This window comes from Stenella coeruleoalba, assembly GCF_951394435.1.
Source record: "Stenella coeruleoalba genome assembly, chromosome: 8".
Classification (NCBI taxonomy): Eukaryota; Metazoa; Chordata; class Mammalia; order Artiodactyla; family Delphinidae; genus Stenella; species Stenella coeruleoalba.
Genome location: NC_137154.1, coordinates 51,623,466 through 51,640,002, shown reverse-complemented (window position 1 = coordinate 51,640,002; position 16,537 = coordinate 51,623,466). Strand labels below are relative to the sequence as shown.

Here is a 16,537-nt window from a genome sequence, read left to right as displayed (position 1 = left end):
GGATGAGATCAGCTATAAAGGTAGATATCTCTGGAAACAGACAAGAACAGCAAGGAGACAGGGAAAGGGAGAGCCACACAAGACAGAGCCCTGAGGATCACCAGTACGTGAGGGCAGGGGGAGCAGACGCGCCCATGGTGGAGGTGGAGGAGGGCCGGCGAGAGAGATGGGAGCGGCAGGGTTTCGGGGAGTGGTGGTCAGCACCCTGATGCTTAAGACAAGTCCAGCACAATGTGGACTGACATGTATTCGCTGGCTTTAGCATTAGGAGGACAGTGCAGAGGTGGGGATGGAAAGCAGATTTCAGTAGGTGTGAGGGAACCAGTGGTGACTTTTCCCCCTCAACTGGGGAGACAGGAAGGGCTGACATTTACTGAGTACATGCTATGTGTCAGGCACCATTCTAAGCACTTTGTATATATAATGTCATTTAATTCTCAAAACAAAAGGTATAATTATTATATCCATCTTACAGGTGAAGGAACAGGCACAAAGTGTGAACTTTTGTGAAGGTACCATCTAATAAGTGACACAGGTTACTGTTGGAGCAAGACCCTTAGAAAGACAGGTGGTGCTGGGCTGAGCAGGGGAGCTTGGTGTTTCAGCACACCCTGGGCACCTCCCAGCCAAGCTGACTGTCAGGCTGAGTCCTCAGCAGTCAGAGCGTGACAGCAAATAGGTCCTACCTCACCGGGGCCTCTGAGGAAGGCTGAGGTCAAAGGGCTCTTTCCCTTCAGGATCTCCAACTCCATCCCCACCTCTCTGTAGAAAAATCAGGGACTTGAGCCAAAGCAGGAAATGATAACATTTCATTCATTCAGTAGATATTTATTGAACATTTATTGTGTCTCGGGTACTATGCTAGGTGACAGGAATATAATGTGAAAGAGAGCTCATCTTTGCCCTCCTCGAGTTCGAAGCCTAGCATGGAAGAACAGTGATAGACCAATTTGCATCAGAACCATACTTCGCTTATTGAACAGAAACAAATAGCCCATCAAAATAGTCCCCTCCTAAACTGAATCATTGCTTTGACTGAACAAATTTGTGGAACACTGTGTTCTCAACACAGTACTGGGTACCTCCAGAGGATATGGAGAAGTGCAAGATACAGCACCCGACTTCTAGGGCTCATGTCCAGGTGGTGGATCAGCTGTGCCTACTTATACAGAGCCCTCGTTTCTGGATGTGAGCACAGAACACCCAGGAGGACAGGCCCTCCTTCAATGCCAGGCAGCACCTTCCAGCCTAAGATGCTGCCCTGGAGCCACCTTCCCACCCCTACCCTGTCAGGTTTTGGCCAGCAGGCCCTCGGCAAGTATCACCCAGTGCTTGCTACCTGCCAGCCTCATGGGGCTCTAGGGAAGTAGTGAGGTGACTGAAGGAAATACACCGCCTCTGCCTTTGAGAAGCTTAGGGAATATTGGGGGAAACAAATTGAGAGTCATATCAGACTAAATAAGCATTAGCCGGGCTTCCCTGTGGTTAAGAATCAGTGGTTAAGAATCCACCTGCCAATGCAGGGGACACAGGTTCACGCCCTGGTCCAGGAAGATCCCACATGCTGCGGAGCAACTAAGCTGGTGCACCACAACTACTGAGCCTGCGCTCTAGAGCCCGTGAGCCACAACTACTGAGCCTGCCTACCACAACTACTGAAGCCTGTGTGCCTAGAGCCCGTGCTCCACGCCAGAGAAGCCACCACAATGAGAAGCCCGCTCACCGCAACGAACAGTAGCCCCCGCTCTCTGCAACTAGAGAAAGCCCATGCGCAGCAACGAAAACCCAACGTAGCCAAAAAAAAAATTTAAAAAAAAAAAAAAGCATTAGCCTGTGTTTCAGACTGGGCACTAGACTAGGAAAGGAGGGGTCACTGTGGCTGAGATTTAGAGGAGGGTTCCGGGAGGAGGCGGGATCTGAAGTGACCCATAAGTATAGACCAATTTGTTAGGAGTTGCAGAGCCTTCCAGGCAGAGGGAACCACTTGAGCAAAGGATTCATGGGCAGGAATAAGTTGGAGGGAAACAAAGGGTTGGTAGAGGTCAGAGGAGATGCTTGTCTGGGGAAGATTTCTAGGTATTTGTGTCCCTTAACTACCTTTATAGCCCAGAGCCCATTGTGGTGCCCAACTTCTTTTTACCTCCCCAGCAGTTGGAGGCCTCCCTGCGGATGCTCTCTCTCTCTACAGCTTTGCCACCACCAGCCACAGCAGATCAGGTAAGAGGACACCTGGCCGACCTCCTGTTTCCTATAGAGTCATAATCTCTTTCATGAAAGCATACAGAATGCAGAGTGGCCCCGGCCATGCTCCTGGAAAGGCAGCAGCAGTGGTCACTCTCCAAGCTTGTGCTGAGCGTATCCTGTGGGCCCAGCAGTGGGAGGAGCTCGGGAAAAGTGAGGAAGAGCAAATGTGTTAAGAGCAAGGGCATCATCAGCTGAGATGACAGGTAGAAGAAATAGCACAGAAGTGTAAAAACAGGACTCAGCTAAGAAACACATACTGAGTGCTGTGGGAGCTCCAACTAAGCAAAGATGGGTTTGAATGGAGGAAGCTTCAAACAGGGAGACCGTGGCAGATGAGTAAGGTCTGGATGAAGAGAGTAACAGAGTGTTAGACCTATTTGTTGTTTACAGAATACCTCGTAACTATTCGTCATGCAGCTGAGTTAGGTTGTTGGAACCTTGGTGCAAATCCTAGCTGTGCTCTCTTCTGCCTTGACACAGCACTGGACCTTTCTCGCAGGTGGCACGGAAATAATATCTGCTTCAATAATCATTCAGCATATATTTACTGAATACCTGTGCTGTATCAGGCATTGTGCTAGGTGCTGAGCATGCAGTAGTAAATAAGGCAAATTCCCTGTCTTAACGGAGTACAAACAGTAAACAAAAAATATTTACAAATTGTGATGAGTCCTAGATGCTCGGAGAAAGAACAGGCTTTCCCTGAGGAGGCAGTGTTTAAGCTGAAAACGATGATCATGGTGGTGCTTGCCAGGTACCCAGCACTGTTTGAAGCACTTTAGGTTAACTCCTTTAATTCAGCAACCTGATGAAGTACATACTTTTATCCCTATTTTAAGATGAGAAAACTGAGGCACAAAGCGATTAAGTAACTTGCCTCACACAGGTAGTTAAGTGGTAGAACCAGAATTAGAACCCAAGCAGTCTGGTTTCAAAATCTGTGTTCCTAACTACTGTGCTGTACTGAGGAGGAGACACAAAGCCCCTGCCTCATGGAGCTTTTATTTTATTTTTAATTCTCCTTTTTATTATTTGGGCACGCAGTTTATAAGAGTAAATGAAATCTTGGAGTAAATTTCTATTGGTTGTACAGTTGCGATGGTTAGGCTCATCTCATCTCACCAACAGTCCAATGAAGACTTTTTTCTTTTTATTTAATTTTTATCTTAGATTGAAGTATTGTTGATTTAAAATGTTAGTTTCAGGTGTACAGCAAACTGGTTCAGTAATACATATACACATATCCATATTTTTTCAGATTCTTTTCCCGTATAGGTTATTATAGAATATTGAGTAGGGTTCCCTGTGCTATACAGTAGATCCTTATTGATTATCCATTTTGGGTTTTTTTTTTAATATTTATTTGGCTGTGCCTGGTCTTAGTTGTAGCACACAGGATCTTCGTTGCTGCGTGCAGGATCTTTCAGTTGAGGCATGTGGGATCTTTAGTTGCAGCATGTGAGATCTTTAGTTGCGGCATGTGAACTCTTAGTTGTGGCATGTGGGATCTAGTTCCCTGACCAGGGATTGAATCTGGGACCCCTGCATTGGGAGCACAGAGTCTTAGCCACTGGATCACCAGGGAAGTCCCGATTATCCATTTTATATATAGTAGTGTGTGTATGTTAATCCCAAACTCCTAATTTACCCCTCCCCTGCCACCTTTCCTCTTTGGGAACCATAAATTTGTTTTTGAAGTCTGTGAATCTAATTCTGTTTTATAAATAACTTCATTTGTGTTGGTTTTTTTAGATTCCACATGTAAGTGAAATCATATGATATTTGTCTTTGTCTGAGTTACTTCACTTAGTATGATAATCTCTAGGTCCATCCATGTTGCTGCAAATGGCATTATTTCACTCTTTTTTATGGCTGAGTAATATGCCGTTGTATATATGTACCACATCTTCTTTATCCATTCCTCTGTTGATAGACGTTTAGGTTGCTTTCATGTCTTGGCTACTGTAAGTAGTGCTGCAATATATATATATATATATTGCAGCACTAGTTACAGTTGCACTATATATTGATATATATCTCCAGAGAAAACCATAATCCGAAAGGATACATGCAACCCAATGTTCATTGCAGCACTACTTACACACACACACACACACATACATACATACATACATACATACATACATACATACATATATATCCAGGAGTGGATTACTGGATCATATGGTAGTTCTATTTTTAGTTTTTTAAGGAGCCTCCATACTGTTCTCCATAGTGGCTGTACCAATTTACATTCCCACCAACATACATTCCCACCAACAGTGTAGGAGTGTTCCCTTTTCTCTACACCCTCGCCAGCATTTGTTGTTTGTAGTCTTTTTGATGATGGCCATCCTGACCGCTGTAAGGTTGATATCTCATTGTGGCTTTGATTTGCATTTCTCTAATAATTAGCCACGTTGAGCATTTTTTCATGTGCTTTTTGGCCATCTGTATGTGTTCTTTGGAGAAATGTCTATTTAGATCTTCTGCCCATTTTTTGATTGGGTTGTTTGGTTTTTTTGATGTTGAGCTTGAGCTGTTTGTATATTTTGGATATTAATCCCTTGTCGGTCACTTCATTTGCAAATATTTTCTCCCATTTTGTGGGTTGTCTTTTCGTTTTGTTTATAGTTTCCTTTGCTGTGCAAAAGCTTTTAAGTTTAATTAGGTCCCATTTGTTTATTTTTGTTTTTATTTTCATTACTCTAGGAGGTGGATTGTGGAGCTTTGAAAAAAACAATTTGAGAGAATAATACATGCTATGAGCAAAATGTATTAGCTTATTTGTTAATTATAATAGCCAACCACTATGTAATGCTTACCGTGCACTAGACATTATTCTAAGCATTTTACATGTGTAAACTGATTTAATTCTCCCAAGAACCCAATAAGAGGGGTACTATTGTTATCCCCATTTAATAGATGAGAAAACTGAGGTTCCCATACAGAACTTCCCATACAGACTTACAAGGTATTATAGTTTCTATTCTGTAGAAACTGAGACACATAAAGGTTAAGTAGGTTGTCACCTACCCAGGGTCTCCCAACCAGTATGACTGCAAACTCTGTGCTTTCCGTTGCACCACTTTAAAATCATGACACTTGGCTTACGGTATATTTTTCTAGCTAATTTGCCTTCTTTATATAGGTTTCATTTTGCAGTTAACGTTTAAACATTTTTTAATGCTCTTCCAGGGCCTACTTTGATGACAGATGGGGTCAGTCCAGAAGTATCCTGGGAGCCTAGGGGTATAGTCCTAAAGAGAAGCCATAAGATGTCTAGTTCTTTTACTGGTTTCCTTCCCCACTTCTCCCCCAGCTTCCCCAGCATCATTTTGAGGACACCTCATTTCTTTGGCACATTGATAAGTGTAAATTCCCACACATCTCAGTTTTTATCAAATTTGTATTCCTGTCCTAGAGGAGGAGAGGTGCCAGTCCCCACCAGAAGCTCTGCATTTCCGTGGCCTTATTTCTACTCTGGTTCAGGTCACCAGTTCATCTCCTTCTACTCTGCATCTTCCTTTGCATGCCCCATGTATTCACGTCAGCACTTATGCTAGGGTAGCAGGGCTGTGTCCAGCACCAAGCACAAGCTTTTGAACAAGACATCTATGATATGAAATACTGAATCTGCGACGTGGCTAAGTGATCTTGGGCAAGTGACTTGACCTTTCTGAGTCTTGGTTTTTTTTAAAGTAACATCAGGCTAATAGAATTCTTACCTAATAAGAGGATGACAAGAATTACCCTAGAGGAAAAACGCAGACACTGTTAGTTTCCTTTCCCTCTTCCCCTCCCAGCCAAGTGGGTGAGATGTGCCTTGTAGGAAGGGAGGTCTGTGAGTCACTGTGTCTGAGCTGTCAGCTCTCAACTGCCAAATGGAACTGCTGTTCCTGCTTTTGTGTTTCTGCCTTCATGATGTGCCAGCTCCTGGGGGGACTTATTATCTTTGATCTATTAAACATAAGATACAAAGGGTGGGAGAGGGATGTAATCATGTTTACTTCAGTTAAAGGGCAAGTCTAGTTTTGAGAAGATAAAGTCTCATACACTTTGTAGCCTTTTCTCTTTCTTGCCCACAGCAAAACTCCATTGTTTGTCTGCTGCTCTCAGGAACAGCTCCCTCCTCAGGACCTTATTCGGGGTCCTAGTTAGGGTAGCCAGTCATCACAGTTCACCCGAGCTGTCTCATTTTCAGCATTGAAAGTCCCACGATCCAGGAAACATCAGGGTGTTCGTTGTCCTCACTGGTGATGAGCCTTTCTCACTACTTGATGTGTTTGTAGCAGCACGTTTTCTGCAACTTATGCTCTTGGCTTCATTCCTTCTTCACACCCTGGTCTCAGTTTATTACCATTTCCCTTCAACATGAAGAACTTCCTTTAGAATTTCATGTAGTGCAGACCTACTGGGAGCTGATGCTCTCAGCTTCAATTGGCTGAAATGTATTTTGCCTTCATTTTTCAAAGATACTTTTTCACTGGATATAGAATTCTAACTTGAATTGTGTTTGTTTTAGCATTTTATTCATTCATTCATTCATTCATTCATTTTTAATTTTGGGCACGCCGTGCAGCTTGTGGGATCTTAGTTCCCCAACCAGGGATTGAACCCTGGCCCTCAGCAATGAAAGCTCCACATCCTAACTACTGGACGGCCAGGGTATTACCTGTTTTAGCATTTTAGAACTATCACTCCACATTCTACTGACCTCCATTGTTTCTGATGAGAAGCAGCTATCATCCTTATTGTTGTTGCCCGGAATGTTATGTGACCTTTGTTCTTTGGCTACTTTTAAGATTTTTTTCTTTGGTTTTCAACAGTTTGACTATGATGTTCACAGTTGCAGAGGCTGGGAATAGGATGGGGGAGGAAGAGCACATAGGTCTATTCAACAGTATTAACAATGCTTTAGTTCTTAGGTTGGGTTGTGGGTTTATTGATGTTCATTTTTATCATGCTTCATAATTTAAATATGTTAGTATTCTTTGGTATATTACACCATGAAATCACAAAATCGTATGTAATTTAAATTGTAAGAATGATTGAATGGTGACAAAATGGAGACACCAAGTCCTTCCATAGATTTGGCTGTGAATATGGATCAGAAGTATAGGATAGCGGGTGGGGTAGCATCTGAGATAAGGTAAGTTTTTTTGGTTTTTTGTTTTGTTTTTTTTTATTTGGGAAAGGCTTCAGCTTTTTCTGTACAGCAGTGCAGTGACCAGTAGAGAAAAGAAGAAGGGAAGATGCAGGAGAGGGAGAGAATAGAAAGACTAGTCCCTGGATCCAGAGCACATGTGGAGATATTAGCCTGTTGAGAAGAAAAAGAAAACTCACCCTATAGCATACAAGCATACAGGCAGACAGAGAAGATGGGTGCTAAAGCAGGTAGGATTAGATTTGGTGATAGAGTTTCCCATTTGATGGAAGCTTCTATTTTCTCTTATGTCCATTTATTTATTTATTTATTTTGGCCATGCCATTTGGCATTCGATATCCTAGTTGCCCGACCAGGGATCGAACCCACACCCCTGGCATTGGAAGCACAGAGTCCTAACCACTGGACTGCCAGGGAAGTCCCTGTTTTCTCTTCTGTCTTCTATTTGTGGTTATGTTTCAGGCACAGTCAACAGCTCAAAGTGAGAGGTGGGCAGGGGAGGGCAGGAGCCTTGTCCTGTACCCCCAACTTGAGGATTCCATCTATTTTGCCTCTTCCTAAGGCTCTGAAGGCTGAAGAGGAGCATTTTGAGAGGCTGACTCTTCTCACCCAGTGTCCTGGGACAGCTATACTTAGCTCACCTGGCTCCACCACAAGATCTAAGGGAAGGCCTAATCCTTCAACCACACTGAAAAATGCACCTGAACCCAGGAACCTCCCAGACAGTCTCCATTTCTAGCATTTGTGAAACAGGTGTTTTCCCCTTTTCCCCACAGTATAGTGGATACAGTTCTCTGTGTGAACTTCGTCAAGTCTTCTGATTTTTCTGAGTCTGTGTCATCTGTCAGATGGGGTGATCAGGCCTCAAAGCCTGGTTGCACTGAAGAGCACCAGGTGTCACACAGATAGGGTATAGAGGCCAGCTCTCAGCCCCCCTTCCTTATGACTGTTTCATCTTCTGGTTGTCACCTCTTCAAGAAGCAAAGGAGGGAGGAGGATGGCGGGTCTAGCAGGACCATTGAACAGCCATCCAGTGGCACCTTTGAAATTCCTTATGAATCAGTCAGGTTCTGCTGCCTCTGCTTTCTCTTTCCTCTTTGTGATAAAGTAACTCTTCAGTGGGACAGCTCCCTAGTTTTATGTATAGTTACTTCTGATTCTGTTTGCTTAGCTGCCAGGGGCAAACTAGTTTTATCAACTTCTCTAAAAGGGGAGGTCGAGGATGAGATAGCACTAATGTACATGTTGTTTTCCCCAGACTTACGTCTTCTGCTCTTGTAGATGTTTCTTTGGGGAAATTTCAACCACTTCAATTATTTCAGTTATTATTACAGTTTGATGACTCTCAAATCCTTATCTTCAGTCCAGACTTCTCTGCCATGCTGCAGACACACATGGATCCACCTACATCCTAGAAGCCTTTACTTGATGTTACAAACAATTCAGCACATCCAGACCTTGAGCTTGTCATCTTCCTTTGCACACCCCCTCTACCGCCAGCGTTCCTTATCTCAGTAAACACGACCACGGTCGTGTAGTTACCCCTGCCAGAGCATGTGTGTCGTCTTCCCCTCCTCCTACACCTTTATCCCCCACAACCCACCATCACCAAGGCCTGTGAATTCTGTCCCCTAAATATCTTTGAATCCACTCACTTCTCACCATTTCATTATCTAGCCCCAGTTGTTTCCCCCATAGCTGTTTCTAACTACTCTTACTCACAGCCACACTTTCCCACCACCATGTGTCTCCATACTGAAGCCAGTGTGACTGGCCACTGTAATCTGACTCTTACCCCACTCTACCACCGGAGGAGGGAGGGACTCTTCAAGGTTGTCAAAATCCAAAAAAAAACCCTCCATATTCCTAAACCAGTTATTAAATCTGAGTGCCCAGTTTCTTTGATCTCTCAGCGGCATGTGACACAGTTGATCTCTCTCCTGTAAACATTTTCTTCACTTGTTTCTAAGGCATCAGTGCTTCTTGGTTCTCTTCTTCCCTTGGTGGCAGCTCCTGCTCAGCCGCCTTTGCTGGTTCTCCTTCATTTCCCCTACTTGTTAATAGGGGTGACCAGGGTGTGGTCTTTAGACTTCTCTATTTACACTTACTTTCTAGATGATCCTGTCTGATCTCAAGGCTTTAAATCCCCTCTATATGCCGAAGACTCATAATGATTATCTTAGCCCAGACCTCTCCTCTAACTCTAGGCTCGTATGTCCAGCTGCCTACTCAATATATCCAAACTCAACTCCAGATTTCATTCCTCAGCTCTGTTCCTTGGTCTTCCCCATCTCAGTTAATAGATATTCTATCCTTCTAGTTTAGTTGTTCCTGCCAAAACCCTTGGAATCCTCTCTGATGCCTTGATTTCCAATCCACCAGGAAATTCTGGCAGCTCTACCTCTAAATTCAGATCCATCCACTGCTCACCACTCCCACCACTACCTGGTCTAAACTGTCATCATCTCTCGCCTAGATTGTTGCAGGAGCCTCCAAACTTGCCTTTCTGCTTCTACCCTTGCCCCCATTCCCCATATAGTATCCTGTTAAGTTTTTAAGACCTTAAGTAAATCATCAATAAATCATGTGACTTCTCCACTCAGAACCCTCCAGTAACTTACCATCGATGACTAGGAGAGCCCGAGGTGGGTCTGAGGACAGGCAGGCCAGAGAGTAGGAAAGTAGTTTGGGCCTCAAACTTGAAATGTACATCTTTCAGCAAATTACAAAGCCAATAGTCCTGAGCTAGGTGCAGAAGTAGACAGAGAAGGAGCTGTGGTCCTCTCCCCCGCCAAAGCTTACAGTTCCCCAGGGGACTAAGCTTTATATGTAAGTTCCACCAACTCCACCAAGCGCCCGTCGTGCTTAAAGTGCTAGACGTGGTGCCATGGACCCTCTTCAGGGAGGTCACAGTTCCTTGAGAGGCACTGGCCACCAAACCACTCACTAACTTTCTCAAATGACATTAGCCTATATTAGCACTTAAGTAAAACAAAACAAAGAGAATGCATACAGGGAAAGGAAGACAGAGCCATGTATGGTGGCATGAGTAGAATTCAGCAAAGATGAAGGAAAGGCTTTGAAGGCTGTGGATTTGGAGAAAAGAAACCTTTCAGAGAATCAACAGAATGTGGTAACTGGGAAGTACAAACAGGATGTGCTAGAGGGGAGGTCAGAGCTGGGGAGAGATCAGCCTGGACCAAAGCAGTCAGGATAGGAATCAGAAGTAAAGAGCAAGAATCAACCTGTCATCTGAGCTCCTGGACTAACCACAGGCCTGGAGCCAGATGCTACTGTTCATGAGGAGTGTGTGTAGGAGGCAGGAGGTCGGCAACAAGGCCAGGCACAAGTGTCCCCTTGAAAGCCTTAAGTTGTCCAACTCCCACCCCACCTTAGAGTTCTCACCTCCACTTGGCCAGACCACAGTGTTTCAGACATCATCGGGATCGAGGTGCTCCAGGCAGCTGGGGAGCTGAGTCAGCAAACCTGGTTTCTTTTTTTCTTTTTTTTTTTATGGCTGCGTTCGGTCTTCATTGCAGCGCGCGGGCTTTCTCTAGTTGCGGTGAGTGGGGGCCCTTCTCATTGCAGTGTGCGGGCTTCTCATTGCAGTGGCTTCTCTCATTGCAGAGTACGGGCTCTAGGCGCACGGGCTTCAGTAGTAGTGGCGCACAGGCTTAGTTGCTCCGTGGCATGTGGGATCTTCCCGGACCAGGGCTCGAACCTGTGTCCCTTGCATTGGCAGGCGGATTCTTAACCACTGTGCCACCAGGGAAGCCCAAACCTGGTTTCTTGCCCTGGCTCTGCTTCTGGCCTTCTGAGGTACTGAACAAGGTCTGAGGAGGCAACACGGACGTAATTTGTGGCTATACGTCCCTCTTCTCTCCTACCAGGCAGTTTTGTATAGCGGTTAGGCACATGGCCTCTGAATCCAGACAGCCTAAGTTCAGAGCTCAGTTTTGCCACTTTCTAGCTGTGTAACCTGGTGCAAGTTACCTACCTTTTCTGTGCTTCAGTTCCTTTATCTGAAAAATGGGTGAAACAGTACCTGCCTACTAGAGCTTGTGTAGGGTTAACCGAGTAAGATGTTAAGTACTTAGAGCAGTTTTTAGCACATGACATAGTAGGAACTATATGAATGTTAACTATTGTTATTTTTATCATCATTATTATTGAGACAACTTCCCCTCTTGTGCTGTTACATTCTGGGGGGACTAGTAGGGATAGGGACATCATCAAAAGCTTAGCACCAGGCGCAGGGAGCCGCAGGGACCTGGGAAGTTAGACCCCACAGGGCAGCCCCAGGAGGATGGAGAGCATTGCTCAGGGCCCTAGCAGTTGATTGTGTGCTCAGTTCAGACCCTGAGTTAGAGACCCAGGGTGACCCACTGCCCCCACCTAAGGGTGGTAGAGCCCTAGCCTCAGAAGTCCGTGGCCTGCCTGCCTTTGAGTCCTGAGGCTGCTTCTTTTCTCCCAGGAGCCCAAAGAATTCTTCTGTCTCTTGGTTTCCCTTCCCCAAGCCCAGAGCCATCTAAGAGAAACACAGTCTTGGTAGAGGAGCCCAGTCCTCCATAAAATCACCAGACCAGATGTTTGGAGTCCAAGAGAAGTTCCTGAGCCTGGTGTCCTCTTCTCACCCTGTGGTCCAGGCCTGATGGCTGAGCTGCCCATCGTGGGGCAAGAAGCCCTGACCTGTTACCTCACCTCTTTTAGCTACCAAGTCCCTAGCCCTCTGCAGAGACCCAGGAGGAGTCCCAAAGGTCAAAGAGCTTCTGATTCAGGCCACACAAAGCTTTGAGGAGGAGATGAGCTCTCTGGCCAAGGGTGTACAGAAGTCAGGGGAAGCAGCCAGAATTGGCTGGTGCCCACCTTGGCCCAGATGCAGTTTGGCCGGCACCGCGAGGGAAAGGGCCTGCGGGTCTGCTGGGCAGGTGCTAGGCTCAAGTTGCCTGAGCGCTGAGGCCAGAGTCTGGGAGGAGCCAGGAGTTCCAAGAGTGTCTCTTTAACCCTTCCCTCTCACTGGCAGGGAGTGGGTTCAGAAGGTTGAAGAGTCTTGATCTAGTCTGGCGTCTTCACGGAGCAGGCTGGGAGACTGAGGCCCGGGCTGAGGGGTGACACAGGCCCTGCGGAATAGGCCGGTTGTCAGGGAAGCCTTCTCGGAGGAAGGCAAGGGAGGCATCGGGGTGGGGAGGAACAGAGGCAGCATGTAGGTAGTGAGAACCACATGACCAGAACTCTGAGGCAGGAATGGAGGGTGAGCTCAGAGCGTGGAGCCCAGCCATACTGCAGCTGGGTTAGGTGGTCAGATTTAGGATTGGCCTCTCAATGCTGGGCACCTGGTCTGCGAGTCTTATCCTCGCTTCCCCCCTGCTCTTAGTTGCAGCTGCTGAGTTTGCTACTCTCTTTAGCACAGGGAAGTCCTAGTCCCAGCCTTTGGAGAGGACTCTGGGAGGGGAAGGCAGCCAGCCAGCCAAGTAGGTGAAAGTTGAACAAGGCAGGCGGCTCTAGGGAGCCTCACTCATCTCTGAAGCAGCCATCTGTTGGCAGCCCTATCCTAGCCAGCCAGAACCAGCTGGCTGTTTACTTTCTGTTTTCAGCTTTTTGGAAAGTTTTGCTTCCAGCCCCTGAGGCAGTGTTTACGTCATCGTAAGGGATCTGCTCTGGGGAAGAAAACAAAACTTCAGACCTGATGCCAGGCCCAGGGGCTCAACGGGTGGGGGGCAATGGTAGGGGGAGAGTATGGCCAGTCCTGGCCTAGCCCTGGGCATCCCTCTGGGGGTGCTGTACCCCACTTCTGCTCCAGCTGAAGTGAGGTCTCGGAACAGCAGGGCTTCATTTTGCTCTCCGCAGCTGGTGTCTCCAGCTTATTTAGCCCCTGTGCTTTTGTATCTGGCCAGAGCCTTGGTCACATCTGAATTGTATTTCAGCTTCACGGTAGACCTGCGGCAAAGAGGCAAACAAGTTCTCAGCTCCACTTGGTAATGAAGATACTGAGACCCAGAGAGACAAAGTGTCTTGGCCTCAAGCAAGTGGGGCAGTTGGGCTGGGCCACAGACCAGTGTTCCTTCCACTCCACCCCACTGCCTCCCCTCTGAGAAAGTCCCAGGGACACCCAGAAGCAGGGGTAAATGGGGGTGCCTGCACCTACCACCCTCCTGGAAACATGTGGTCTATGTAGGAATATCCATCTGGGGACTAGATGGAGGGAACCCAGAACACAGTGGCTTGAATCAGCTCACATTTCGAGGCCAAAGAAGAGGGCTGGAGCCTCCTGAGAGAGTGTTTGGAGAAGATGCTATCACAGGGAGCTGGCCAAAGAGGGAGCCATGGGCTGGGGTAAGTCCCTGGGTTACAGGGTGCCTCCTCCTGTATTACCTGCTCGTCCTGATCTGTTTTCAGATGAGGAAACCAAGGCCCAGAGAGGAAGTGACTTGCCCAAAGCCACTTGGCTAAGAAGTGGTAGAGCCAGGACTAGAGCCACTCCCCCACCAGGGTTAGCCTCTTGGTGTGAGGAACCCCTGGAAGCCCTATATTTTCCTGCCACCACTGCTCCTTACTCCTCCCCTGATGCTTTATTTTCTCCCTGCTGGAGTTCTGCCTTTGACATTGAAGGCTCCTTTGAGACGTCTGTCTCAAACAATAGGCCGAGAAGCCTGGGTGTCCAGGTGCCCAGAAAAGAGCAGGTCCCCATATTTGGAAGTGGGAGAAGTTAATAGGAGAGCTGGATGGATTTAAAGGGACAATCAGAGCCCCTCATATACTGCCAGGCTTAACACCCAGACCACAGTAAAGCCTGTTCTGTCCTTCACCGCAGGACAGGGGTCAGCCCCACGCCCCTCGATCATTGGAAAGTCCAAGAGGAATATGGTCAGTTCCTCCCCAGACATTCAGGAACTTGAGCCCCTCCCTTGCTGGGTTTGTCTTCCGCTCTCCATACCTGCAGTCAACCAGTCCCATACCCCTGGCTTTCCCAGCAAATAAATTCCTTCTCCGCACCTTTGCTCAATCTAAGACTCTACCTGGAATATCCTCTCTCATACTCTTTGTTCAGATTCCACCTTCATGTTTCAAGTCCGTCTTCTTGAAAGTACCCTTCCAGGGACTTCACCCCACGTATGACACCCACTGTCCAGACTCCAAGGCCCCTGCAGCCCCTCAGTCTGATGGTCGTGCTTCCACGGGGGCTCCTCCTGCCTCCCCAGGGAGGCTGAGGCTCCTCAAACCATAAGCTATGGTGACAGTTTGCTGGTGCCCCCAGAGCTCCAGCAGGAGCATGGGAGTATTTTCAGAGGAGTGGTGGGTACATGGAGGGGTGTCCCTGCGTGGGCAGCTACACCTCTGCCCAGCCCCACCAAGGCTGTATGTCTCAGGATAGCAACCCTGACGAAGAAAGAGACTTTACTACTAGTCAAGATGTTTTTTAGACCCTTTTGAAGTCAACAAAAGCCACATGCTGCTGGCCTTCCACAGCTCTGCCCTGCCCAGTACACAGAGCCAAACCCCGTCCTGTCCCCGGGCCTGGGCCATGCAGGTAAGGCCCCCTAGGTGGCTGGGCCCAGGTGTGGGTACTGCGAGGTTGGCTGTGGCTGGTTCACAGATGTCAGCCCAGCTAGCAGGTGCAGGCCTGTGCTCATGCTGCCCCTGCAGTGGGTGACCTCACCCCACACACAGCTCTGCTGAAACCCTGCGCGTCTCAGATCCCACCTCTGCATGAAGCCGCCCTTTCTGAATGAATTGCTCTTTCTCTGTGCTCCCAGGCTCTAAGCTTCCTCTTTGGGATTGCTGGGTAGGTCAGCATTCGTCTCCCCTCTAGCTTGAGCAATCACTGGTTCTGGAATGAATGAAAGAATGACTGAATGAGATATTTGCTGCAAGAGGCAGTCTCCTCCCCAATTAATTTAAGCCTCTGGTCACCGTGGCTTGACCCATTCACTGGTCTATCAGCTACCAAGCTCCCATCTTGGACCTGTCTCGGGAGTCACAAGCATCAGAGACAGGCCATGCCCTGCAGGAGCATCCAGTCTGGAGGGAGAGGGCCTCAGGCAGTGGCTGGGTGGCTGGCCTCCCCAGCCTGAGGCATTATGGGGTGCAGGTGCCTCCCATGTTTTGAAAGGAAGAACAAAAACACCAGGACGGGGTGGGTTTCCTTGCTCCCCTTTTAGCCTAGGCCTGCCTGGAAGATGGGGGAGCTGTATGTACTCACCTCTGCTGGGCATGTCCAGCCCCTAGCTCCGCTTTGCTCTTGGTTCTCCAGCAAAGAGAACCTGCCTGTGGGCTGTCAGCGCTGAGAGCTTGTCAGGTTGTATGCACTCCCTTGGCATTTAGAATTCCAGACTGGCAGGGACCCTCAAGGTTGCCTGACTTCCATTCCCCCTATCACTTCCCGGCTACTATTCTAATTCTTTGAATAGCTCTCTCTGTCTCCCCAGTTTAACTCTGAGCTATGGAGATTGAGAACTGTTCATCTCTCTCTCCCTCTCACAGTAGGCAGTAAGAAGGTTAAAGAAGTGAAGGAAAGAAGGAATTACTGAATATTGCTGATCCCACAAGCAACTCTACTCCCACAAGCAGTGGGCCTCAGTTTCCCATTAGCAGAATTACTAAGGGGCAGGGAAGTAGTCTTAATCCCTAGGGTCTCCACCAAGCTGATTCCTGGGGCATAGGGAGTGGTGCGTGTGCTTTCAGTATTTGGGGACAGGCTGCACGCTGTGGAGTCAGCCACGTTTGCCTGTCGGGGCAACTCCCATGTCCTTTCAGCACTGCCTCTTCCTATACCAGGCCTCCACCTCTTCCCTGGGGCCTTGCTGTCAGCCACCTGCCTGGGGTGGCTTTCCTGTATCCTTTGAGCTCCTTCAGGGCAGGAACCTGGCACAGAGTAAGCACAGAAACAAGCAAACAAAAGGGTTAGAGGAGCAAATGGGTGAGACATAGAGGAGTCCAAGGACCACGACGTCATAACCCAAATGCACACACCGTAAAGGGGAAATTCGTGATACCCAGTCAGCCCAAGACAGGGAGATGTTTGGTAGCAGGGCTGTGGGTATGTGCTTCATGACACCTGGCAGCTCCAGGAACTCCCCAGGGCCACACAGATAGTGTATTTTTCACCAGCATCTTCTCCCTGGCAGG

At 47.6% G+C, this 16,537-nt stretch overlaps 1 protein-coding gene across 2 annotated transcripts in view; it reads left to right on the top strand.

Moving 5' to 3' along the window:
• C2CD3 (C2 domain containing 3 centriole elongation regulator) overlaps window positions 1–16,537 on the top strand; it is a 130,411-nt gene that overhangs the window by 110,772 nt on the left and 3,102 nt on the right. For both annotated transcript variants that reach the window (XM_079928274.1, XM_079928273.1), the window contains one exon: window positions 2,106–2,217. In XM_079928274.1, coding sequence (XP_079784400.1) covers window positions 2,106–2,217 — 112 coding nt within the window. The remainder of the gene's footprint in view (window positions 1–2,105; window positions 2,218–16,537) is intronic.